Genomic DNA, 27,427 nt, shown 5'->3' with positions numbered 1-27,427 from the left:
CCCCCAACATTTAAAGTGTATCTTGATAAAAAATAAAGTCTTGTTGATTATTCCTGCTGATATATTCTAATTTTCTTGTTTTTTTTTTCTTGTGAAATATGCCACATCTTTAGCACTTTAAAAGCTCTAAATCATTCAAGAGGAAAAAACATACAACTCATGTCCACACTGAGGCCATAACCTGTGATGAGCTGTAATAAGTGCACAAAGTTTCATTTTAGAGCATTTCAAGCACAAAAAGGTAAATAACCACTGCTTTAAAATCTCTCTCTTCAGGTTTGGGCTCACATAAGTCATATTTGACTGCAGTGATGATGAAATGCAATACACTGAGAGGTCATGTGTAACTACAGTATGTCAAAAGTATTTTGTCCTGTTGTGCTTGTTATTTAAAATTCTCCACTGGAAAAAGTTTAGTTCCCTTTCCAATATATATATAAAAATATATACAAAAAACACTAAAGAAACCGACAATGATACTTGATCCAACCATTTATTTATTTATGTTCATTACATTTCCATGATAAAATGGGAGAGCCAAAAATCAAACAAATCAGTTTATCAAAATGAACAGAAAAGTTCGTACATTGTGCAAACATTTCTTTCACTTCGCTGTACATAATGGTACATTCAAGCAACTGCGCCAAGAATCCCTTCCTCGCCAAACTGGAAGTGTACAACGTGACTGACACTGAATGAATGTTTATAATACAGAAGAAGAAAAAAAAAGACACACAAGCAACTTTACAAAAGTACACATAATAAAAGTCCCTTTTACATAACCTTGGCTGAATGTATGGCTTTGTTCACGAAGATTATGTGCAGTATTTTTCCCTACAAAAGTGCAAATTCTCCCAACATATACAGGTAAACCTATTAAAGATACAGTGAATGTTAACTGACCTTTGATTACAGTGTGTGACGGAAACAGTGTAGGTGATCTGTAGCCCACTGAGGCTGTTTGTGCTACCTTGTGTAGAGCTCGTTTCTTCCGGATGTCAAGGTCAGAGGACACATAGAAACACAAGGCCCAGCATTATGTGAAGCAGCCGTATACAGGAGCCAGCCATATTCAGAGCAGATGAGGCAACATAGCTGGGTCAAAGGTTAACCATCTCCATTAGAGCCTGATTCAGCATCAGCTTTACGCTCAGGACTTCTTCTTGAGCACGTCTGAGTTTATCTGTTAATATAGCATTGCATCAGTTAAAAACAAAACAGCGTAAAGATGCACAGAATATAAAACAGACAAAGCTCTAGTCCATCATAACAGTGTTAGACATCTGGTGGTATTGTTACATTTATTTTTTGATAACAGAAGTTAGCGTTCAATAAGTACATGTCCTCATCTCCAAGTCTGTGAACCAATTCACTGTAAATATTACACTTAAGCTATAGACAGGGCTGTAATTCAAGACTGCATGAGCTTGGTTCAGGACAAAACAACGGCTCTTGACCAAGTCAGTGTGGAAATGGATTTTTGTGACCTACAGTATCATGTCCAAGCACCCTGTCCAAACAGCTTCAGGTCAATGAAGAAAAAAAAAACTCTTGAGCACCAATTTTACCCCCCAATTCATCCCGCCTTTTCATAATCATGCTCATTTAATTTGAGTTGAAGGATGATCTTTTAACACAGGGTTTACAACCACATCACCAAATGTGTTGTTAATGCAAAACGAATGATCAAAACACTGATGTGTGTCCCGACTGAAATGCTACAGATAGAGATAAAGAAAAACCTAACCAACTCCAACAAGTCGATTCTGGTTCTCACTGCATCTTGTGATTTTCAATTTATGAATTATTTTGGTTGAAAACGTATCCTTTCTGGTTAGTCATTACAACGTAACAAGGGGGATTCTGGGATGATACTATTTCTCATGCCTTCGCCCGATGAGCCAGAGCACCATGCAGATTTCAACTGGACTGGACTTTGCTACAGTACAGCCCTGTCGATAACAGCGAAAAAAGTCTAATCCATTCGTAACATGAGGTTGTCTGACCTCCCACCTGAATCTGCAGTTTTGAGCATGCATAATGTGAAAGTCGTACGTTTGTATCCCGTTTGTTCAAAGCGTAACTTGGTTTGGTTTTTTTGTGTCATGGACACAGTTGTCTATACTCTTTATATACCACAGCATTAGACAATATGCCTGGACATTTGAGTTTCAGAAGAATGAAAGCATACGAGAGGCCGGTCCGGGTTAGGCCTCGTTTAAAGCTACTCTCAGTTCATTGTTCAGAAGACGGTTTTTCTCAAGCTGCTTGTATAGATGGTCTTGGCAGTCAGAAAGCAGGTAAGAGAGAAGGGAAAGAGACAGAAGGCAGGTTAGTACAACAGACAAAGAGTTAGTGCTGCTTTGAGGCTAATCACAAAACAGTTTGGATTCGAGCTGGCCACCTCATGAACGTAGAAAACTAAAGCAATAACTCACTCACTTGTCATTCACATTTCCAAATGGTCTCACAAGCTGTCACTAATTGGGTGTCAATTACTCATTATCCCTTTTGTTGACTGTATACTTACCGAGATACTAAAGATAGTCTGGAAGAAGCCTACACATAAGTGACCGATGAATGATCCAGATTCAGAGTCAGTGATTCTTGGCGCAGGGACTGAGGCTGGTAACCGTCATATCAAAGCAAATGCATTCCTAAGAGGTCTCCATGTCTTATGATATAACTTTCTCACTTAAAGGGATTAAGTTGCTGCAGATCATTGTTAAGATGCTTGAGTCAGTATTTTAAATTTAAAATCCACATTGAAGCAGCAGTTGATCCTTTTGGCCACTTAAGTGTGCTCAACACATCATAGAAAAAATATGTAATCTCTAGCTTAAAACTTTCTAAGATACAGAAAACAGCAACACAAATCGCCGTATAAAGTATGGCAGCTGGTATTTAACTGAATTCTTCTAATGCAAAAGGTGAACTGAGAGGAAAACCATTGATTCCTACGTTGACAAGAGTTTGTTCAAAGTAAATGAAACCATTCAACACCACAATAGTGCCATTATACAAAGTAACGGTCCTCTCAAACAGAAAAGGGAACAGTGAATGTGAGAGGAGCTTCAGAGTTTATTCAAAAGCTACTCGACAAAACAAATTAAAAGACATAAAAGACAACAATCAAAAAAACAAAGATGGGACAAATGGAAATGAAGAAACATTGCAGGAGAGAGGGGAAGGGGCTGGCATAGATGGAATAATGTTTATTTTACAGTAAGTAATACGGCTCAAAAAGGTCTGTACGAGAGATGAACAGATGGATGGCGGCAGTGACGGCCCAATGTGCACAAGTAAAGAAATACAGAGACAGAGGAGACAGAAAGTTGGGCTGAGCTGCACAGGAGAAAGATGATGATGTTGTTCAACCAGCTTCTGAGGTGAGGGGTGTAAAGATTTAGCTGTGAAAAAAAAAAAAAGGAGAACAAAAAGTGTTGGGAGATATAAAAAGGAGGAATGGAATATAAATGACATGCAGAAGCAAAAAAGAGGAAAAAGGATGCAGAACTGAACGAGAAACTGAGAATGAAGCTTATGAAGACATGTGGCTGTGTTGGAAGAAACAAAGGGAAACTAACACTACTGCTAAATGCTGTTAGTAGTTACCAATTTTAGATGTTTGGGGGATCTAGCCTGAGAAACTAGTCAGAAAATATCCATTTAGTTCAACACAAATCAATGTTAGACAAGCAGTGAAGGGGGATCTTAGAAGAATCCACCCCATCTATAACGTAGCAGAATAAAAAAAACACACTGCACTCAAACATGCCACAAGAGGGAGCTGTTGTGTATTGGTTGGTGGTTAGGGGGGGTGAGATCTAAGGCAAAGAGGAGAAACAAGCATATGGTGAATTACATGGAAGTCATGTCGTTGAGGGCGTGGTCCAGCTCCTCGCTGATGGCCTTGTACTTCAGTTTCTGGGCATACAGCTCATCTATTGCGTGGTAATTATTATGAGGGTGGCAGTGAAGGGTTTGTAATAAGAATAAGAAGACAACAGAAGAAAAAAAATAATATAGTGTCAGAGAACAGAAGTCTGAATGCACATAGAGAAACTGAAAAAGAAGCAGGACAGAAATAGGAAGTGCTCATGGAACAGCTGGTGATGTTGTGTCAGATTCCTGAGGAGTCACAGAGAAACTGCCTTGCATGTTCCCTGACCCTGAGACGACTGCTTGGGACTAAGCTGGCCTTGAACAGTCACTACACCAGAATGCCAAACAGCATTGTGGTGAGATGAGAAATGTTGTTGCCAGCATGAATAATATCACGCCAGCCTCTGTGGATCACCGCTTTGTTTTTTTTCCTCCCTGGTAGACCACTGATGGTGCAGATATTTGTCCTGAGGACTATTTGACGCCCTGCTGACCAGATGAATAACCTCACACTGCACCAGCATTTATAAAAGAGGCACTTTTTGTCTCTTTTATGAGTGTCCCTTTGAGAAATCACACAAAAACTGGTGTTTATTCTAGGATAAACGCCATGACTCTATGATGAGTCCGTAATGCGTAACAAGGTTAGCTTTTTGTATTGACCTTATTGAGTATTAACTGCAAAACTGCACTGTAATAAACACTCCAACATTTAGTAAAAACAACTTTTTCCAAAGTGGAAAATCAAGTGGAAAAGATTCATACCCTCAAGGTCATCAATGGTCTTCTCAAGCTTGGCGACCGATCTCTCAGCGAACTCAGCACGGGTCTCAGCCTGAGAGGAGGAATACAGTCAAACATTAGATATTCACATTAAGAGAGTTTGCATTACTAACCACAACCCTACAGGACATTTAAAGCACTTAGGTGCTGTTTAAGTGCCGTAATAACGACACATAATGTATAATCAGCATTCTTAATTCAAATAACTAATGCGTCTAGCTCTATAAAATGCCATATAATCAAAAACACAGGATGGATACAACTATTTTTTAAATGACTCACCAGTGTCAGTTTATGCCAACTTTAGTTAACTCACCTCCTTCAGCTTGTCTGTAAGAACCTTGATCTCCTCCTCGTACTTGTCCTCCTTCTGTGAGTACTGTGGTCGCACACAAAGGCCAAAGTTAGTCAGTATACGAGACAACCCAAGAGAGTTTTTAACAGATTTTCAAGGGTTTAACTGGGTTATCTGTCATTAAAGTTCTTGGTCACCCATGCTTACCTTTTCCGCCTGGGCCTCCAGAGACTTCAGGTTGTTCTGCACGGTTTTCAGCTCCTCCTCAAGCTCAGAGCATTTGCTATTGATTTATGGGTTGGGTTGCACAAGCAGGGAGTGGCCACAGACAACAGAAACGAAAAATACAACAGAATTAGTCTGAAATGTCATATTAAGTCAGGAAATGGAGGGCAAAGGGAAGAAAGTCGTTACCTCTCAGACAGCTCGGCACGCTCCTCTGTACGTTCCAAGTCACTCTCAATGATCACCAGCTTACGGGCCACCTGAAGTCACATACAAAGGTTTAGTCCCATAGTGGTATAACACACCCTAAAAATAAAAAAAACACTTCTCATAGTTATTTAAGACTTTGTGGCAATAATAAGCATCTGACAAAGCGGCCATTGATGCCAGCTAGTACATTAAAGTTCAAGAATGAAGGAAAAGCTACGCTCAAAGTTCAAGAGTGATGTGAACAGCTGAGAAACGTGCCTCCTCGTATTTGCGGTCAGCCTCCTCAGCGATGTGTTTGGCCTCCTTCAGCTGGATCTCCTGCAGCTCCATCTTCTCCTCGTCCTTCATTGCCCTGTTCTCAATGACCTTCATGCCTCTGAGGGACAGAAAACAGCATGCCAGTTAAGTCACGAGCATCAATATGTTTTGATAAGAGACCAGAAGTTCCCGGGAAAGGGCCCGGGAAATTGGAGGTTAACACGGAGCACATGGTTCCTACTGATGTCTACATATTCTTCCACAAACACTGGATTACTGTCTGGACAACATGTCTGGATACTTTACAGACACAATGGTCTGTTACGTTATGGTGAGCAGCACTGTAGTGTGTACGAGCAGTCACGTATGAATACACAAAGTAGAGCGTGACATGACATGAGGAGTGTGACTTGTTATCCATGCTGTCAGTCCCTGCAACAAACATCTTTAAAAAAAAAACATTAAAATGCTACAAATGTGCTGCTTGGTACTGTTGGTTGGGAGTTATACTGCAGTAAAAGCTAAAGATGGTGTAAACTCAATGAACTCTCTTGTGAATATTAGCACAGTATGACTTCCAGCCACCAGTGGCAACAGTGAGCAACATGTTAGGAGTGGTACTCTCAACGGGCTTACATCGTGTGCAATCTTTGATTTTTAGTATATTGTAGTTTGGGAGAAACCCAGCATTTCAGTGCCAGAGTCATTAAACTTGTTTTCCCATTTGTCTTTAAAGCTTTCAGTGCAAGAATGATCACTGTGCACTAAAAAGTCTACATCAGCATGTGGAGTGACTCAGGACTGGATTTTCTTCTAAATCTAAAACTTCCTGTCCTAATCCTGACAGGTCGCTCTTTTCAAAGAAAAATCTATTTCACCTTTACAAATTATATTAAGTGACAGGTAGCTTCAAACCTAACAAGATGTGAGGGATTAAGAAAGTGCAGCTGTGATTTTTTTTCTGAATAATACCAAGGACTAACAGCAGGGTTTATAAGTGGATTGTGTCTGGGGTCTGCCTAAGTACCCACCTCTCACTCTCATCAGCAGCCTTCTCAGCCTCCTCCAGCTTGGTCAGGGCTGTGGCCAGACGCTCCTGAGCGCGGTCCAACTCCTCCTCAACCAGCTGGATACGTCTGTTCAGGGAAGCTACATCGCCCTCAGCCTAGGAGACCACGACAACACGATCACAGACAGTCAGATCAAGTTCAGACATATAGCCTGAAACCACGTATACAGTGCTGCTTCAGCTGGGCTCTGCAGGGCCACAGCATCCAAGCTGCTCCAGCAGGCTCCCTGAGAGAGAGCTTGGGCTGGGTCAGGAACACGCCCCGTGGGGAAGAGATGTAGTCTCTACTGTGCACATTATGTACACAGGCTGAGGGGCTGGGTGACTGCTTTTTTTACACACATTTATTTCAAACTCAAGACATGTTAGCATTGCAAATGAGGACAATGCTCCAATTTATCCACTTATTTGTTTTCTAGTCCAACTTGCATCCTCATCCTGTCCCAGAAACAAATTAGCTACATAACACGGATACAATTAAGTGTTTTGATGGGATGAGACAGCAGCTCTAAGCAGCCAGTGGCCTGCGGGAGTTTAACGCAGGGTTTTATCTGGAGGACCTGTGGTGCAGCTGCATTGTTAGCCCTACTTATTACAGGGCTGTTTGTTTATTCTGGACCTGCCGCCTCCCTTCATCCACCCCATCGTTTTTTTTAAACTCACTCTCATCCTGCACTGGGCTACATTTACAAACATGTCCACCTGATACCTGGCTGTATTTGAGGATAAAAACCGTCGGGCCTTGCAAGCCACGCTTTTTTTTTCTGCCCAGCTTCATGCCTAATGCCGTCGACAGTCAGTCTAAGGACTAATTGCCTTAAATAATTAGCTGCGGCTTACTGTTTCCCTCGAGCTCTTCTCGTTGTTCAGCTCCCGCTGTAGTAACGCTGCCCGGTCCTCCGCCACATCGGCCTGCTCCTGCAGCGACTTGATTTTCTTCTTCACAGCTTCCAGAGAGCTCCCACCGGCCATTTTTGCTATATATATATTTTTTTTTTTAGTTGTGTGTGTGTCTCCTCAGCTAAGCTAGTTTTTTCCCCCTCCTCTCGGCTGCGTGCGGGCTACCTCAACGCGGACTCACACGCATGCACTTGGAGATGCGGCGCGTTTGATCCCTGCCCCCACCTTAATCAACGGCTGATCAGGATTGGGATGTGCCACCAACCCCGGAAGTACCTGCTTTTACACGCAAATGTTTCGATTTTGCCATTTGAATATGAAAATATTGCAATTGTGCCGATTTTCAGTGCGGTTTTGAATTGATTTCATGCCATTTCTTCTACTTGTTGTCAGTTAGACAACTGTTTAATTCATGAGCTTCCCCTACTGTGTAAATTGAGCTGACCCTATAAAATCACAGCTCCGGGCGCTGGACACTCATTGGTCATCATGAGTCACAGCGACATCAAACACTAAATTGCACTTGTGTACACATAGTTAATAGTCTAATTATTGAACACAACACAAACTATTCTCATTATCATTATTATTATTATTATTATTAATATTATTATTGTCCTCCTGTCTGTACTAATTAGACCTCAACACTGATGCCAACAGACACTTTATCCATCATTTTATTGCAATCCCTAATCATTTATTTTGTTTGTTTATTTTTTTATGCAACTTAATGACCTGATTTTACTTGTGATTTCATGTGATTCTGCAACTCTTCTACTTGATTTCTGTTTCTACTTTTAAAACTTTTGTCATTTATCTTGTAGCAGGCGCTCCGAAAGTGTTGTAGTTTTAGTTTTTAGACTACTTGTTTTATATCTTGTTTTATTTTATATTCTCTCATGCATCTGTTTTTGTACTTTTTTTTTTAGTTAGGAGTCGGTGAAGTTTATCTTACTCCATCTTGTGTGTCTCTTTATATGCTGCTGTGTTGCTGATTGTTGTGTGGCTGATTGTCAGGTCATCAATTAGGCGTAATTGGTGTAACATTAAACTCAGCCAATATACTGGTAATTTCATCAGGGCTGGACAGAACTGCTAAGTGAAACCAGAACAACCACAAATCTGTCAAGGATTTTATAGGCCAAAATATGCTTGTAAAACGCCCGACTGAAACCCTACACTGGCCCTCAGATTTGTACAAATGGCTGTGGAATGCACTGGTAAGCCACTGAGCTGTAACCTTACCATATACAGCACACAAGCTAAATTTAACTATCTATGTTTTCATCCTATACAGCCCATAAGCCTTTTATAATTGATTACTGCATAATAATCATTAGAGTAAATCTGTATGGGGGCTGGTAGTCTTAGTTTCCTGAGGGGACCCAAAGGGGTGGTTCAAGGTCAACTGTTTGGCAATGGACTGCCCCACTGGGGCTTCTCCACTTGTCGTGCCATCAGCCCAAACTCACATCTGCGGCTTTCTTCTCAGCCAGCTCCAGTTTCTCCTGGGCATCCTTCAGGGCTTCAGAGTACTTGTCCAACTCATCCTCAGTTGCCTTCAGCTTCTTCTGCAGTGCTACCAGGTCATCCTCAAGCTGGGACACAGTGAGACGAGATGACATTTACTAACATGCAGAAGACAGATATGATTACTGTCACACTCTTCAGCATGCACACCTCATAGTGTCTGTAAATAATCTCTAAGGTGTGAAAATAATAAATGACTGATTGTATATCTACTATTTAGAAATACATTTATTCTAGGCTATTATGAAATACCTGTTGTTAGCCATTATAGCTATATCTTAAGCAATCCAATAAATGTAAAGTGCTCCCTAGTGTTCCCAACTTCATGCAGCCCAAATATGAAGTCAAATAACACAAAAGCAAAGGTATTGTGCTTTTTAATATTTCATTTAATCCTGTGGGGATACGCTATTATTCCTCAGTCACTGGACATGCAGGAACCATGCAGCGCCAGGCGCACCGTGCCACCGGTGCGTAAAAGCACCCGAGCGCCTTCCACATCGGGATGCCGACCTGTTTGCTCCTGTCCTCAGCTGCCTTCTTGTCTGACTCGGCCTGCTCTGCTCTGTCCATGGCGTTCTCCTTGTCGAGCTTGAGCATCTGCATCTTCTTCTTGATGGCATCCATGGCTGCTTATTGTCGGTTGGTGTCCGCGCAAAAAAAAATAAAAAATAAAAACAAAAGAAACTGGATGAAAGGATCGGAGCGTCTGATCCACACTGAACGCCAAGCTGGAGTGCGAGCTCGCTTGGGTTGTAGTGAGTCAAATATGTAGTTTGGCTGGGCAGTTACTGGATACCCAATACTTTTTTGGAAACAACTGCAGCTGTTTGCCAACGCGGGACCTGTATTTTTTATTGGATCTCTGCTGTGATTCGCTCTTCCAAGACATTTGACAGCTTCTGTGACTATACATGGGGTCTGGACGTCATGAGGGCACTCCCCTTCACACCAAGACGTCCACTCCTCTTACCAACACCCTCCAAGTGACATGCAGGAAGTAAGGTGTCAAGAGGTAGTAGCTCCTCTGATGGGGGAGTATTTGGGAGAAACATGCTGATATTAATGACCTAATTGTCACTCAGGAAGATAACCCAGAAACTACATGTGAGAAAAGGGAAATTAGGAATATTTTTGACCACTATCTTCCAATCATTTACACTTTTTACATCTATTTCTGCCAAAATAAAGAATATCTGACAAATTTCCAACAGTGATTGGTACCAGAATGAATTGTTCCCGCACTCCAAGCATCAGAGCTATTCATACAAAACAAATATATCTGATTGGATAAGCCCCTGTGAAAGTTCCTCTCCCTCTGTGGGGTGTCATATTAGCCAGTACGGCTTGTTTGTCTTCCAGGGATCATTTCAGCAGCTCCCTCTCACTGCATAGTTCAACATCCAGACAGCAATCAGATAGGCTTTGGTCTCTGTAGAGATATATCATCAAGCTTGTCCAACTCCTCTCTCAGCTAAGACATGCCTGAGAGTTATATCTCAAATGGGCGGCAGTGGGTATGGTAGAAGCGTGCACAGTGGAAGATACAGAAGCTTTGGCATTTCAACAGCCCCCCTCACAGCGCCTCTGTGATAGTTCACAGGGCCACTGGCGCAGCCACAGCTGTCACACACAACCTGCAGTCAGGACCAGTTGAGTAATAATAGTTTACGGTCGACTACAGTAATAATTTTTCTATATGTTAGGGAAATTGGAGCTTGGGAAGAACCTCCAAATGTTGCTAAATTTAAGTTAACGGTTGAAATGAAGATTTGTTGTAATAAAAGGTTATATGTAGGACAGGCATGTACTGATGTTATGTAACACTATATGAAGAATACCGTCTTCTTGTCCTCGAGGTATAACAACCCAGCTGACAGCATTTTATCATTCACTAAGGAGCCTTTAGACTCGAGCATCCTCCCCTCCTTCCCTGCACCTTTACTACTCTTCTTGAGTTTTGTTGAGTGCGTATTTGTGGGATTTTACTCCTTGGAGAGCCCCTGCTTGACTCTGTCCATTGCCCCTGTAATTGCTCCCACCCTCATTGTGCCTGGCTTTTTAAAATTTCTCATTAGCTTTCTTTAATCAGATCATTTACTATTTTGGTTCATTTGTGATGGGAATCAGGGGGGAAAGTGAATAAAACAAGCAGCCTGTGTGTGATAAATCATGCCAAAAACTCCTCACTGTTTTCCTCACATGGCCTTAGTCTGACTTAGCTGGGTAAACCTAGGCCAATTATGATTGTGTGATCGCTTCTTGGTTTTAAAGGGGCACTATGTCGTTTTGGAGAAGAAATTAAAAGTCAGAATTTTAATATCTACAATATTAATGAGGTAATTATCCGGACAGAAATATATATTTTTTCCCAAAACTGGATAAACAACCTGTTCTCAGAAGGAAATAGGGTCCCCAGAACACTGTTTGAAGCTAGAAAGGTGGCAGGGTCCGCCAAGTGTAAACAAAGTAAAACAGTATGAAATTGTGTTGTCCTTTAAGGTCAGTTTGTTTATTCAGTTTTCTCAGTTATGAAAACAAAGAAAGTTTGTTTATTTAGTTTGTTGTGGCATAAAAAAAAGTGAAGATCTTTCTCTTCTGATTAAAATTTATTCAGAAAAAACACATAATGCACCTTTAACAGCTGAGGAAGAAACACTTGATTGCAATTTATTTTTTAATAAAGAAATAAAAATGTACATCCATAACTTTGAATCACTTGTCCCTTTCCTTCTCTGTGTTTTACTCCTATCGTATCACTCTGGTGGTCCGGCCTGATATCCTTCCTGCGCTGCTTTTTTTAAGGCGGTCAGCTGTCACTGTGTTGTCATCCTACCATGTGTTTTGTGGGCTGTTGAGCAGTCAGCCAGGCATGCCTGTCATATACAGAGATCAGAGAGGCTCATGGAGCAATCCATGTCACCCTAGCACCCCGTATAGATAGAGAGATGAACATCACCACATTGTATCTATCCAAAAATTAATGACTAAGTCAGATTAAATTTGAGGGTTTGGATTCAGAGGTCTGCAAATCATTCTTAAATACTTTTTATACTTTTATATTCTCTTCCCGGGGTCATTATACTGTTCCTGGACAGCATGTTCAGAGTATTTATGCCTACAGCAAAGACAAAAAGTCATCTTCACAAACACTAATGTAGGGAACTAAAGTTACTGTACCTCTTTTCAACTGTTGTCAGACCTGAGTTCAAGGGCTAAAACAGGTCTCATTTCTCAAACACTAGAAGGGCAATGGTATGCAGTGTTGTACACCCTAAAGTAAAAGTGAAGATATCATGTTACGATAATACTTTGGTGAAAGAGAAACTCACCTGCACAAAAAGTACTTGAGTAAAATTAAAAGAAAAGTATCTGGTATTAAATATACTTAAGTATGAAAAGTACAAATAATAGCATGGGTTATAGAGCAGCCGGCCAAGCCAATTAACTGATCCGATATTCAGCATTATCCTGATTATTGGAATTACTGTTTTTTCTTCATCCAATTGCCGTTAAAATAAATTCATTATGAATCAATGAACCTATGAACCTTTGGCTCTGATGCAGCGTGCAATCTGAAAGAAAGCAGTAACTAAAGCTATCAAATAAATGTTGTGGAGTAAAACATCTGACTTTTAGTTACTCTGTTCACCTGAAAAAAGTCTCACCGTGAGTCAAATTTATGCTGTCGGGTGTGAAAACTGAAGCAGCCCCTCACTATTCCCACAATTCCCATCATGCATGCTCTGTAACATTGATGTTGTGACCTTTTGAAGAGCCACGCGTGAAGTTTAAAGACCTCTGAATGTTGATTTTCATTAGGGGACCACTGTCTGTTGATGGCCATGTATGCACTACTGATTTATTGTTGTGAAGAGCTCATAAATCTAAACACAGGGGCTTTGTTTCGCTGGTGCGTCACAGCTCAGCATAGTGGCTGCTGTACTGTAGTTCCTGTAATTAAAGGAATAGCAGACCAAATGCAAAAAGCACTGATTAGTCAAAACCACAATTAAAAGCCTGGAGCTGTTTGAATGGTTCATCATAGATGTTGTTGAGGCAGCTGAGCGAGCAGCTCCCAGACAAAAATGGGAGTATGGCGATGATTTCATTGTTAATGTCTAGACTGGAACTTCTCACCTCTTCCTCAGTAATTGAAAGTATTGAGGAGGAGTACTGTTGGCGTTCCACCCACTCCTCCTGAGTCAGACGTTATCTCCTGCTGTGATCCAGCCTCATCAAGCTCATCATGACCGCTCAGACATACAGAGCTCATTTGTGAGGTCATGCGAAAATATCAGCCCGATGACTGCGTGTTGGAGCATATGTGTCATTTTCCATCCGTGGAGCAACACGGCCAACAGCTCCACAATGTCGATGATCTTCTCGTTGAGAAGAAAATGTGAAAAATTGGGCATTGACAGCAGGTCACAGTAGCTGGGAAGAGAATGGCACCCACATTCTCACATTGAACACAACTGTCTTGAGTGAATGACGCCTCTAACCTTGCTATGTAGCATGCTGCAGTCATCAGTAACCGTACCCGCTTTCTGACTTTTATTATAATTAGATTTAGGGCATAAAAATAATGGATGAGCTGTCTTCTATCAGCTGCTTGTCCACATTAAATTCAATGCCCTCGTCCTTTTAGCCGGGATTCTTGATGTCTCCCCCTCAGCCGAGCGGGTGCAACGAGGCCTCTTGTCAAAAGTCACATCCAATATGTACAGGGGAAACGTGAACGAGTCAGTGAGATTTAGGTGTCTGACACTTAGAGAAGCATACAAAGTTAAAGCCCAAGGATTGACTTTAAGTGAATAAAGCGGAAAAAAGGATTCCAGGTTTAAAAGCAGCAGCTGTGACACTGTAACTGACATTGCCACCTCGAATTTTAGTGCTGGACAAATTTAGCACGGGCCTCAGTTCATAGCGTGGACTCAATATAGCTTCAGGTTAAGTGCTGACTCAGAAATACCATCTCGTCTTGACACTGAAGTGACACAGACACTTCAAGAGACACTTGTCCTCTTGCCAGAACTCACCTCTCTGTTATTCAGTGGAACTGGAGATCTGCATCCTGACAGCACTGCTGCAGACAGGAATCAGTGACTGCTTATGAGAGCAGATACATATGGAGAGTTGGATGATTCATATTTAAATGTTTCAGCCAACTGTTACATTTTTACCATGTGTATATGTTTTTTCTTTCCCAACATAAAGGTCTAAATGCTGTCGGGAATTACATTGTGGTGGGGAGCTGAGTGCTTAGAGGTCTGGGTACTGACTCAGTACAACCAGTATGTGTTTGTGGCATCGATGGAGGTCTGGAAACTGTCAGTGAAAGTTGATGTTGAGTATTTGGTCGTATTCTTCATTTCTTTTCATGAATTTTTCGCTCAGATATGTTTTGGTTTTGATTTTATTACATAAGACGGTATGTTATTTAGGCAGAGTCCTTTATTATGACTGATGTATCGGGAACATATTATGTATGTGTATTTTCTTTAAAAAAGGGTGGAAATAGTACAAAAATACATTTGTATCTCCCAAAGGAAGGCAGTGTATCTACACACATATTGAGACCCAACTCTAGTTCTTCATTTTCTATTTGCCTAAAATGTCCAAGTATATATTGAGTCTTTACGTACTGGAATCTTCCTATAAATGAGAAAAAAGGGTAAGTTTTGATTTTTGGAAACTGCCCACAAGTTGCTAAAACTCCTCAAATTCACACAGAAAAGCTGAGGACATGACCTCAGTGTTCTCAGTGGCAGCTACGACCTGAATGGGGTTACAGATATTTGAGCTTGTGAGAGATGTGCTTCAGGTCGTGTGCTCCAAATAACTTCAAGTGTATGCATCTTTTTTTTTTTTTTTTTTTGAAGAATGAAATGTTTATTCGTGTCCTAAATTACAAGTCTATTGGGAGAAGGTAAAGGAAATGAAATTGTGAATCCGGACAGACTCTTTGTCACTTTTTTCCTTCCTGATACTGATTTCTATATCTGAACTACAGAGGACTGATCCAAAACCAGTCCGTTAAAAATATATTATTATTATTAGTAGTAGTGGTAGTAGTAGTAGTAGCAGCTACTACTCACCCTGTATTGATATTATGTTGCTGTTTATCAACTTTTGCAGTAAATAGAAAATCTGCTGGGAAGTAGCAGAGTCCAGTTTGGAGATGAAATTAATGAGGTAATAATACAAACTAATAAATGTTTATTTTTTCCACAACTGAATAAACAAGCTGTTCTCAGGGGGAAATAAGGTCCCCAGAACATTGTTTGAAGCTAGAAAGGTGGCAGGGTCCGCCAAATATAAACAAAGTAAAAAGGACTAATGGACCCAAAGACTTAAGGCCACGAAAGGTATAGAAAACAACTTTGATATTGTAACTCTGGATGGGCATTTTTATAAACATGATCTTCTGATATATTGTAACTAGCGAAGTGAACATACTGTGAACATTTAATGGGATAATTTGGGTCTTATGTCCTTATATTGTCAATTTGTTTTAATACCAATATCATTGATGCATGTGAAGTTGAGTGAGACTTATTGTCAAGGAACTTGGGTAAAATAAATAATAAATGCTCAGAAAAAGAGGCGTATTCAACTAACTACTCTACGTAAAGTGTAAAATGCACTTTGTTTCTGTCTTCGCTCCGCAAAAAAGAAGCTTGGCACACAACATTACATTGAAATGCTTTATTTTCAGTGAATACAAAAAATAGTTTTTTTGAGGCCAGATAAATATCTTTTTATATCGTTTGTTATCGCTTGTCTTTATTGTCGTAACTTCATAATTTTAATTCTGTTAAGGGAGGGAGGGGGAAAAAAAAAAAAAAACATACCAAACACTTAAATTTACTCCACGTCATTGAAATGCGTCACGACATCTTAATGGTGACAGATATATCGAAATGTTCTCATCACATTTATCTTTCGTAGAGGCTTAAAAGCACAAGAAAAAAAAAAAAAAAAAAGAAGAGTCCATCCATAAAATATCAGTGACTTCATAACATACAATAAAGTAGTTGACAGACCCAAACCTCCAGTCTGTCGTAGTTTAGAAGCACTGTGGTACATGCCCATGGAATGCAGTACAAAAAATGTGTTCATATGTATAATATACATACTTATATATATTTATATACTGATGGTACATTTTTAAACAGCAACACATTTTTTCTGACTGGCAGACGGTTCCTCTGTCATCCCCAGAAGGCTTTCCATGTGGCAGAGGGAGTTAAAGAGAAAAAGAGGGGGATGCAGTTGGTTCAGCACTTAAGAGGAACATTTAACGACATGAACCGACATTCCCGAAAGATTTTGCTTGTCCATTACCTTCTATCGAACCGATGAGGTGAAGCTGTCACTCGAGCAGACCAGACACTGTATGGGCTACGGACTAAGGCACTAATAATAACACTACAGACTTGACTGATGAGCAGTGGACCATCCCACACACCCTCCCGCCCCACCCTCCCACGCTCACACACAAAGTACAATGCCAGAAAACACCTCTGAATTCACACCCGACCCGTTAAAAAAACTAAAAAGTGATGGTCTGTCTTTAGCTGTTTGCTATACCGTCTGTACGTGGAGGTCAGAATCACTCAGTGCATCCTTAAAAAGTTTCACTCTGTCGCTGTATAAACAAAGAGATGCATCTGAAGCACAAAGCCATGCATTTTTTTTTCACAGCAGGACGTAATCTTACATTATACCGTAGTTTTAATATTGAAACACAGCCCTGTATAGTAAGATAAGGGAACCAAACACACTACAATCAAACTCGGTAAACAAAAGGTTCCTCTGTTGCAGCGAGTAGTCAGTAAAGTCGCACAGAGCACCATTAAATTCATAGACGGATGAGCAAAAATGGACGTTAGCGTTGCGGTCGCTTCACTTTAAATGCACTTGTTTTAAACATACATCCTTGGTGTGATTTATTTGTTAGAATTAGCTTATTGCCAAGTTCTTTTCAGATTTTGCTCCTGGATTTACAGAATTGGAGGTGAAATCGAATCCCTGGCAGTGACGGAGTATTGCTGGAAAAAAAAACAACTGTAGTCACTCTAAGAGTGGAAGGACCAAAGTAAATCAGCAGGGAGTCGTACAAGATGTGAGGTATTTACATGTAGTCTTGATTTGCATGATTTTGCGGCCAATCAAATTGCCTGATTACCACAAAAATACAAAACCTAATACAGTCTCATCTTATTACTTGTTTGCATGGGGGAAGGGAAACCAATGCTGCCCCCTTAAGCACCATCCATGTTATTGCATCGTGATCAAATTGTGTTCACACTGTAGGTAGGGGTCCTAATACCTGAAATGAGAATGAATAAAAGAAGATGTCTGATTGGAAGCCGGCACTGGCTCGACTAGTGGTGGTAAAGTCCATCTCTGCACCCTCTCTGCTTAAAATACTCGCGAGCAATAAATATTCCTTCTACGGTAATATGTCGCCCTGTGTAGAAAAGCATTCAAGGGCAACATTAAGCAAAACATTCTAGTTAAGTCTTAGCGGCTGCACACGATGAGACCTATGTAAGGGGCCTCGACAAACACGGAGAGCCCAAAAATATCAGCATTTTAAAAAAAGACGAGAAAGAAACCAAAGACACTTAACATTACCGTTTGCTTCAAAGGAACATTCCTCCAAAAACAACTGTCCATTACTGAAATTAACATCGTGGTCCAAGAAACACCCATCTTCCTTCATATTAGGGTTAATGACCACCGACTTAAAGACACGCCACATGATTCAAACAGATAATAAGGTGCCAGATTGGAGCCAACATTCGTACAAATGTCAGAGTACCGAGTTGAAATCTTTTCGTGACGCGGCTATATCACATGAACGGCAATACAATCAATTCTTCATCTTAAAAGTGTGTGACTTAGAGCTGCAATTTGTGAAACAAACAAACTAACAACAACAACAACAACAACAACAACAACAACAAAAGAAACTGTAGCTTATGGGCAAACATGAGAGCATACGAGCTGTGCGGTTTGTCCCAAGCGGGTCACATTCTGGTTCAGATTACATCGGTCGGAGTAGTTCTGCTATACATGAGGACAAAAAGCAGTTCTTCATGGGAATCGCCACAATCTTTATGTTGTTTTCAGAAAGTGGTCAGTTCCACACAGTAGTATTTATAACTTGCGAGTAGTTGAATTTAAGATCTCTCCATGTGGACTCAGTCATTGTGTTCACTGCAGACTCGGCATTACTGGTTTGTTAAATCAGTCACGACATATCTGAAGTTCGCTGTAGGCCGCATGCCTGTTCAAGTGTGCCGTTACAAAAGGAAACAAATTCACACACACAAACACAGATGTGCTCTTCACACTGCTTCAAGCGTGTACGCAGCAGCGGTGATGGACTGTTTGAGTGATTAGTTGCTGTCCTCTCGTAGCTCGCTGGGCAGGAACTTGTACTGCTGCTGTCTGATCTGAGCCAGTTTCTTCCTGGCTTCTTCCAGCTCTCTCTCCTTTCTCAGCATCTCCTCCTGGGCTGCAATGATCTAGCAAGACACAAAAAAAAACATTTTAATTGGAGCACCTATTATTTTGTTTGTGTTTTCCGGTTTGAAATGTATTTAGAGGTAACAGATGAGGTAAGATGGTAGATAAACTGATTAAATGTGATATGAATGCACATGTCTCTTATCTTGTGTTTTTTGTTTTGGGTGTGCAAATGTAGAAATGTTTCATGTGATCCTGGTGCCATTTTTGGATAGAATAACCTTGTTATACATTATGATATTATATACAGTATGTATGTTGGTTAGAGATTGTAAGATAGACCCTAAGGTGGAAAGCATGAATCTAAATAAGGATTAATTCTAAAATGGCAAATAATGAATATTAACAAATGAACAATGTGATTACCATCTATTAATGCTCCCTCTATGGTTGATGTGTTCCTTTGTGCACATTTACCAGCCTGAGTGTGTTTGTGCATCAGCATTTAGGTCCGTTTGCCATCATCATAACAAAACAATGTATGTATGTCTGCATTAATGGGCCATTACAACAGGAGTAGGCATATTAATATGTTAATTTCATTACTAGAGAGACTTGATGTTCTCTGCAATTACATGGAAAAGGTATGTGCATAATAATGCGCATCAGCATTGGAAATGGACCTAAATGAGTTTTAAATATTGGTATATCAGATACTAGCCAAAATACAATATCGTGCATTACTGACTTCCTGTTTAGGCAACAGGCTTAATGGGTTTAGGCTTATCATCATATCTGATGCTGCTCGACGTTCTTACCTGTGCTATACCACCCACAAACTTTGTCTTGACCACCACGTTGTGGTCATCTGCTTTGTCAAATGCTGCCTTTTGAGCTGCCCGCACCAAGTTGTCTGATGCCTTCTTTACTGCGTTCCCAGCAATCTGTTAGAGGAAGAGATCAGTTGAGAGCAGCTAATCAAAGTATAAACAAGAAAAAGTACATTGTTATTATATTCAATCTGAAACCCTGTAACCAGCTACATGTTATGCAGTATCTTGTTTGGAGTGTGTCTGCACTGCACCTGTAGTCTCCTCATAGCCTCAGAGTCCTGGTCAGCCTTCACCTTACAGGCCACCAGCAGCTGGGCTGTGGACGCAGCCACCTGTTTGGCTGAGGAGATGAGCTTCTCTTCACTTGCATGTCCTTGCACTGAGGCGTTGGCGGCCTCACACAAGTTGCTGGTCGCTGCTGCCACCATACGTGCCTGGAAGAGAAAAGCAAAGAAAAATTAAGTTGTTTTTTTTGTGGTTGCGTCAGGCTGTAAAACTGCATAAAAATGGCTTTTCACTCCACACTTACAGCAGAGATGAGCCCCTGGGACCACTGTCCATCATCCACAGCATTGGCAGGGATGAGGCCCACTTTGCCCTGAGCCACCAGCTCTCTCTGGGCGGCCGAGGCTGATTTGACCAAAGCGCTGGTGGCTGCAGCGATGGACTTGGCTGCTTCCAGGATCTGCTCCTCGAAGTTCAGTGTCTCATCTGCTTGCTGAGGGGGAAGGAGACCAATCAGTCAGACAGGATGACGTCCAATGCGAGGCTTAAGCTTGTTACCTTTAGTACCACTAGGGTTTAAAGTTTGGGATGGAAAAAGTTACATCCGTCTCATCATTTTCCCATTTATACTGACACACTTGGTGACTACGAGAGACAAAAGCTGACTTCCAAATGCTTCACACAGCCAGATTTCAGCCATCTTTAGCTGATAAGGAGCACATATCCAATCATACTCAAGTCTGCCTGTTGAAAAAACACACTCATACACATACTTTCAGCCACAAACACATTCACACCACAAGTCTGTAGACAGAGCGGGACACTGTAGGAATATGTTTGATATATAGTTGGGACTGAATAACAACCTAATATATCAAACATATCAGACAGAGCCCTGCAGAGAAGGCCTCCGGTGGTGGGGGCAGGCAGGGAGGGAGGGAGGGAGGGGTTAACTGGGAGCCAGAGGACATATACTGGGACAGGCTTTAGCTAGAGCTACCACAGATGGAAGAATGATGGGTGGAGGGGGACACATGGCAAATGTGTTACATGTAAGAAGGGGATATGGCTAAAGATAATATAAAATTAGCAGGGGGTGAGGTTTCAGTGAGTTTTCAACTCAACAATGAGGAAAGTGTCATCGTCAGAGATAAAACTCAAAAACTAAAACTTTGATGGGCATGGATATGCAAGACATTGGGAGAAACATGAGTGTGACTGTTATGGAAAGTAAAGTTGAGAGACTGGTCAGTCGTGATCTTAAATCAAGGTCAAGAAAATGCTATGGGAGTGTGTAAACGGGGGAGACGGCACAAGACACAGAGCACATTTTCTGTGAATGTCAAAAAACAAAACGTGTCTTTGTGTTACTGCAAAAAAACCCCATCACTCGACATTCAAATTGAACTTTACGTATAAACCACAAAAAACAAAATAAATGATCAGGCATTGCTACAAAGGAAAGTGTCTAATAAAAAGTGCTGCATATACTGTATAGTCTTTGTGGTAAAGGGATATTACATGTAAAATTACTACTTTTATTGGAGGATCAGAGTTACGTCTTACTATCTATAGATTCATATAAAACCATTCTAATGAAAACTTTTTTACGAGTCATAACTTTCTGTGAAATAATGCAGCTCATTTAGGAACATCGCTGTCGTGAAATCACGTCTCCGTACACTGAGTCAATAGTCATGCAGTCACCCACCTTGGGCTTGGCTCTGGGTTTGAGCTGCTCTAGCTTCTTAGCTGCTGCTTCGATGGACGCTGCTGCTCCGAGCAGCTCCGTTTCTGCGATCACGGTCGGATCCTCGGGGTCTACCCACTCTGAACCTGAGACACACACAGGCACACACACACACACACACAATTAAGATTAAAAATTCAAATTGAAACAGAATTTCATAAAATGTTTCCCAAGCGGTGTGTCAAAAGATCATGCCCCACAACAACAACACTGTGATCACACTGAAAATAAAAAAAACACTGCATCCCATGCATAGCTGATGGAGGCCACAAACTGCATTCACTGCAATGGAGATGGAGTGATTTATTCAGAATGAGATGGCACAAAGAGTGAAGCACGATGGATGGAGCCGACTCTGTGCAAAAGAAGCCTGCGAGCAGCTGAACTTTGAATGAGATTAAATGAATCAATGTTAGCGCTGAGGAGAGAACGTGTTGAACAGCTCAAAACTGGTGACATAAATCACGGTACAGAAAACAGTGCTAACTTACCTCCATCTGTAGCAAGAGAAGGAGGACAGGAATATTACCAAAAATCTGTTTAAAGGACTCTTTCTGTTGTTATATTGGAAGTTAAATATGTCATCTGTTATAGATGTAGCAGCCTCCGACTGCGGATACAATGACAGATTTTGCTGGAAGCTTCATTAGTAGATAAATAAAAGTTATCACTTCCTGGTGTAGATTTGAGTTCATCACATATAACACTGTAAAGCGTGTGTGCGAGTCATTACCTTTCATGGCCTCGGCAGTCTGGATGAGCTCTGTGACGGCCCCTGCCACTCGTTTGGAGCAAGCTGCCAGCTGCTGCTTCTGCTCTCCGCTGGGCCTCTGCAGCACCTACACATGCACACAAATACGTGCATAGGCACATTAAACAAACACTGCTATGCTTAAAAAGACGCAGCATTGCTCTGTTTGTGAGCTGTGGCAAAAATGAGGAAAATAAGACCGCAAAAGACTGAATAAAAAAGGTGTGGAGCCGCATTGGCATTAATCATCTCACAGTAGCAAAAAAACTACAAAAACTTCAAAATAAATCTCTCTCCCTCTGAAGATACTGACACGAAGTTGAACCTACAAATAGCACTTGTTCCAGCAGATCGATGTATCCAGTTGTACACTCTGATCCGAACATCAGCGCTCTGTTCTTCACCTCCTCACTGACCTCTGGATGGTAGGCCGCTTGCTGAAGTAAGACAGAAACAACAATGTTAAACTGTTGTGCGTATGTATATTAAAAAAGAAATGTTTTCTGTTGGTAAGGTCAAAAAATAACCTTGCAGGTGCTGAGCATGTCTGAAATAGCCTTGCGGCTGAGGTTGGCTGTATGGATGATGTCTTCCTGCCGCGCAGAGTTGCCTGCAGCCACTGCTTTAGCAGTTGCCATGGTGATGCCCTTAGTCATGCGAATGAACTCCTCAGGTGTGGTCGTCTTGTTGGGAGCGTCCCTGGATTGAAACACCTGGGGAGGACATGGAGGGTTGGTGTGATTTGGTGTGATCGGGAGACTGATTAAAAAAACCCAAAAAAAACACAAACAAAACAGATCTCCTATACAAGAAAACTAATCAGTGCTGCTGCTGCTGTGTTCACAATCAGCCAAAGTATTATTCTTGAATCATCAAAGACATCATTCATTGTCATCAGTTAATTTAATCCCCTTTCCAAAATCCATCCATCCTCACCGCTAGTTCCTGTTTGATGCACTCGATTGTGGCCTCCAGTGCTCTGGTGCCCCGAGTGGCCTCGTCCTCTACAGCCTTGACCGTCTTCAGCAGCGATGTCACGTTGGTCACCATGACCTGAGAGAGAAACAAAACCAACCAGTGCAACCAAATTATAAGCCCTTTGTGTCTTCTTCGGTGGTTTGAACATTGCACAGGACTATGAGGGTGTACTACATCGAACCCACAGACAGGGGGCGCACAGCCCCCATGCAGCAAAGCCCACAGCCCTGAAGACTCGAAGCTGAAATCTTACAGATGGTTTACAAGATTTCTTTTCACCCTAGGTACTAAAACTACATGTGAGGCATGCTGTTATCATCGGAAAGACTCCATGACACACTGAGCTGCCGGAGACTGTGAAGAAGAATTCACAGCTCGAGGTGATAATGAACAGTCAGCAGTGAAGTGTAAGTGTGGAAGATTCAGCTGATTTATCTTGGATACAAATATATCTCAGTTTCCTGTTACCCAGAACATCCACTTCCTAGCTATTTACATTACTGAGACAGAGTGTTCGGTTTAACTCATGTGAGCAGGTTTCATGATGACAGGAGGGTGCTGCAGCTGATTAATGGCACTGCCTGAGGAAGAGGAGGATGTCTGCTGTGCGTATATAGAGTATCTGGGATGGTAACAATTTTCTACGTAGCTTTAAGATGTTTTTATCTACTCTTTTCTTATCAGGTGAAAAGAAAAATAAGGCCTATCTTTATCATCGGAAAAAAGAAAATAAACAAATTAGTACGACTGATTTGATTAATACAACAATAAAATCCAAGGACACATCTGATTCTGATTTTTAAGATTTGCACGTCTGAAAAAGACACGAACACCATGTTTAAACGTATTCAAGCCAATTGAAGGACTTTTAATGAGATGAGAGGGTTTCTGGATGTGCAGGTCCCCTGATCCCCTCACCTTGGCAGCGCTCTTCAGCTGGTACATAGATGGATCATCCGCTGCCTTGCCAGCGGCGCACTTGGTGGCACTAATGAGCTCAGCCAGCGCCTTGGCCACATCTTTGACAGCATTTATCAGAACCACCTAGAGAAAAGGACACACAGAAAGACACCAATTTATCACAACTCAGCCTGGGAAAGCTCATTCTTCAATACTTCAGATATCAGGTGCAGTGCATTGAGAACAGACAGATAAAAGGAGAAAAACAAGACTGGCTGACCTGTGTCTCGGGGTCATCAGAGCCAATACTGGCAGCCCCCAGTTTGACCACATCTGTGAGCTGGGTAATGGTTTTGGCAGAAGAATGGGCCGCCTGAGACAACTTGTCCTGACCAGAGGCTGCGCCGGACACCAGCATCTTTGTGTCCTCAACCAGAGCTTTGGCTGTCTTCAAAATGTTTTCCCTGAGAAAGAAGACGAGAGGACGTAAAAGAAGGAAGAGATGAAGGCAAAAGTGTTGGACAGTCTTTCAGTGATCTGGACGTCTCATCCCAGCAGAAACAAAATGTAAATGTGTGAATTACATCATCCAACAATGCACACCAACACTTCTCTTTTCATATCGAATGCATTTGTACATCAAAGCAGGTTCAAACACAAGGAGAATAGGTAAGGTCATGATACTAGTCAGTATTTTAAAATTGACAAAAGAAAAGGCTGCTGCAAAGTCTCTTCTTGATTTTAAAGGAAGCATCTTCAGTGATGTACAATTTCACTCAGTTATCTGTCAGGATCTAGGTTAATCATTTATGGTCATAGCGGCATATAATATGCCAAGTCTTGTCTCGAATTATTAGATATTCATCTCTTTGAACTTCCAATCGTTCAAAAATAATTAGACCAACCGAGTCAAACGCTAGACCTGATCATGAATACTTTTACTAGACATTTGCACAACAATGAGGGATTTCAAAGAATATAACCCGAATCATTTCTAACTCCTAAATCTTTCGCTGGTTTTTCCTTTTGTGTTAAGCACCATGGGACTCCTGCCTCTGAGTGGATTCTTTACTCTAAGAGCAAGATCAGGAAGAGATGTGACACTTCCTCTATCTTTCAAAGCCTGAGGGTAATTTGTAGTTTCTAACTTAAGAGGTGTCCTGCCCCCTGCTCACCAGCTAATATGTCATTCTGTCAGTCTCAGATGAAAGATAACCGGAGGGCGGATTTCAGACTCCAGTCACGTCTCATACTTGTAGACTTAGTGATGTCTCGCACACTAAGTATGTGCACACAGACCCGATCTGGCACATTTCCAGCTCTAACCTGTGGTCGGCGAACGACTCGTCGTTCTCTGCGTTGAGCGTGCCGGCGGAGGCGAACATGATGGTGGTGTCCAGATCGGCGATGATGCCGGACACCGCGCTGGCCGCTGTGATGCAGGCCTGAGTGCCTTTGTTTCCTGCCTGGAGGGCTGAAAGGACCAAGGACACCTGAGGACACACACACACAGACATAACACCCTATAATCACACAGGTGAGGATGTGCAGGTGTCTTGACTTTAGGCAGAAAGAACATTTTTCATATGTTAACTGTTAGAAAAGTAGCTGGATTCATGTATTGTATTTGTTTTGGCCATTAGTTTCTTACTGGAAAGTACCGTTACTGTGTTTTGGTCAGTTGAAGAGGAGTTAAATACACATTTACTGGTTAATTAAGAGCAGAAACGAGCAATACACTGCTGTAAACTCCATTGTTTGTAATATGCATCTCCTTGGTACATTATAAATTATGCATTCAACTGAGAGGACCAAACACCATTTGCGAGAGGATTTAAAATTATGCTGTGACAGCAAAAAAAAAACACGTTGGCGCAGGGCAGCGCACAACATCACTCACTCATCCAAATGAGTTCATGTCAAACTGGTTTAGACTCCATTTATTTTCCTCACAGATGCCGGACTGGCAGTAGAAGCTGATTAAATAATGTTTCAAGACTACCGACACTTGAATTCTTATATTAAATGAATGATCGGTGTGGAAAGTTAAAGGGTAACTCCATCAATTTTACACATTAAAGTGTGTTTACAGGTCTCAGGGAGTAATACTGCTTGAGTGAAAAATGCAGTATAAAGCCTTTCGTGGCTCCAGAGGAAGCTGCATGTAATCTGATAATCTACCTCAAGTGATGTCACTCAGTGGCTAAATTGCATTGTGGGTAAAGCAGGTAACAGGTTTTGAAAAGGATGACGAATGTGTGGAATTAAAAAGTGATAGCTCTGATCCTGTTTTTAAATTGTCCATAATGAGTCAAACAGTGGCCTGCGTTTCAAAACCTGGCACCTACATTACCCAAAAAATTCAACTTAGCCACAGATTTACATCACTGAAGGTAATTTATTAGATTAAGTGCAGCTTCCTCTGGTGCCACAAGTCGTTACCACTTCTTTTTCCCCGTGAACTAACATTAATGTGGTAGAATTACTCTTTAAGGGTGAGGCAACTTTACAAAAAAAAGTTAAATTCTGAGGCTGTTCTGTAAAAAGATTTCGATTAAATAATAAATATAGCAACTTTCTGATCAACCCATATCAACATTCAGGCTCAAATTAACAACCAACGTCTGTTATGCTGCATTCCATTGCACTCAGACCTCGGAAAAAAGGACCTCCGACATGGAAAAGTGCAATGGGACAGTCATCCAAGTCGGAAACTTCACCGACATCAACACAGATGACATTACATAAGTATGGAAGCGCACACAGTGAACGACTACCTTTTATCTTTTCATCACTTTTTACTTCCAAAACATGCAGTAAATACAACTTATAGTGGCCAATTTTCATTTCCATTCAGTTGATTTATCCTTGATAGAAGTCTTTGTGAGCATGCAGAGGGAGCCTGTCCTAATCTGTTAAATCAGCTGCTGTAGTTGCTTGTTAAGTTCACAGACTCAACATACACTCATCCATTTGCTGGGTTAGGGTTGGGGGTCCATGTTTACCCGAGCAAACGCACTGGGACGCATTTAGATTGTGAGTCGGGAACACCGTCTCGGAAATATCAACTTCCGACTTGCAATCAAAAGCAGAATTAGTCCGGCCCACTTCTGGTTTAAGCCCCACCCATTTTGAGTACAGATACGGATTTAGATCATTCTGGACAGATGCCGACACTAATAACGGTGTACGGCCAAATCCCAACTGAAGATATCAATGTCGCAAATCGTTTAGATTTCCCTAATGAAACCAATCTGTTTGTATTCACAGGCAACCATCTGCACAATGCTGCTGGACTGCTTAGGTATGATCTGTCCAATACTTAACCATGAATTATTGAAACAGTCTGCAG

The 27,427-nt window shown here is 41.3% G+C and overlaps 2 protein-coding genes across 9 annotated transcripts in view; both read right to left on the bottom strand.

The window, feature by feature from the left end:
- Positions 1–479: 479 nt before the first annotated feature.
- On the bottom strand, positions 480–9,911 carry LOC311260469 (tropomyosin alpha-1 chain-like). Of its 6 annotated transcripts, XM_084358298.1 has the most exons (10): positions 9,669–9,908; positions 9,098–9,223; positions 6,688–6,821; positions 5,657–5,774; positions 5,378–5,448; positions 5,171–5,246; positions 4,985–5,047; positions 4,651–4,720; positions 3,866–3,944; positions 3,188–3,410 (listed from the first exon to the last, which is right to left on the bottom strand). In XM_084358298.1, the coding sequence occupies exons 1-10, from the start codon at positions 9,780–9,782 to the stop codon at positions 3,407–3,409; spliced, it is 855 nt and encodes a 284-aa protein (XP_084214424.1). In that variant the 5' UTR covers positions 9,783–9,908; the 3' UTR covers positions 3,188–3,406. The 6 variants fall into 6 exon arrangements, with proteins under 6 accessions (XP_084214425.1, XP_084214426.1, XP_084214428.1 ...); XM_084358299.1 differs by lacking the exons at positions 3,188–3,410; positions 3,866–3,944 and adding an exon at positions 480–1,183 and having other exon boundaries at positions 9,669–9,909; XM_084358300.1 differs by lacking the exons at positions 3,188–3,410; positions 3,866–3,944 and adding an exon at positions 1,191–2,281 and having other exon boundaries at positions 9,669–9,910.
- A 5,940-nt stretch (positions 9,912–15,851) lies between these two features.
- Positions 15,852–27,427, bottom strand: part of LOC311256055 (talin-2) — a 92,636-nt gene continuing 81,060 nt past the window's right edge. For all 3 annotated transcript variants that reach the window (XM_084350804.1, XM_084350805.1, XM_084350806.1), the window contains 12 exons: positions 25,402–25,568; positions 24,356–24,539; positions 24,094–24,219; positions 23,134–23,250; positions 22,725–22,910; positions 22,527–22,634; positions 22,180–22,285; positions 21,408–21,532; positions 20,001–20,189; positions 19,723–19,905; positions 19,457–19,582; positions 15,852–18,697 (listed from right to left, as the gene is read on the bottom strand). In XM_084350804.1, coding sequence (XP_084206930.1) covers positions 18,569–18,697; positions 19,457–19,582; positions 19,723–19,905; positions 20,001–20,189; positions 21,408–21,532; positions 22,180–22,285; positions 22,527–22,634; positions 22,725–22,910; positions 23,134–23,250; positions 24,094–24,219; positions 24,356–24,539; positions 25,402–25,568 — 1,746 coding nt within the window. In that variant the 3' untranslated portion in view covers positions 15,852–18,568. The remainder of the gene's footprint in view (positions 18,698–19,456; positions 19,583–19,722; positions 19,906–20,000; positions 20,190–21,407; positions 21,533–22,179; positions 22,286–22,526; positions 22,635–22,724; positions 22,911–23,133; positions 23,251–24,093; positions 24,220–24,355; positions 24,540–25,401; positions 25,569–27,427) is intronic.

The sequence above is a fragment of the Pagrus pagrus genome (assembly GCF_965226575.1).
Source record: "Pagrus pagrus genome assembly, chromosome: 1".
Taxonomy (NCBI): domain Eukaryota; kingdom Metazoa; phylum Chordata; class Actinopteri; order Spariformes; family Sparidae; genus Pagrus; species Pagrus pagrus.
This window is presented reverse-complemented; position numbering and strand designations above follow the sequence as displayed.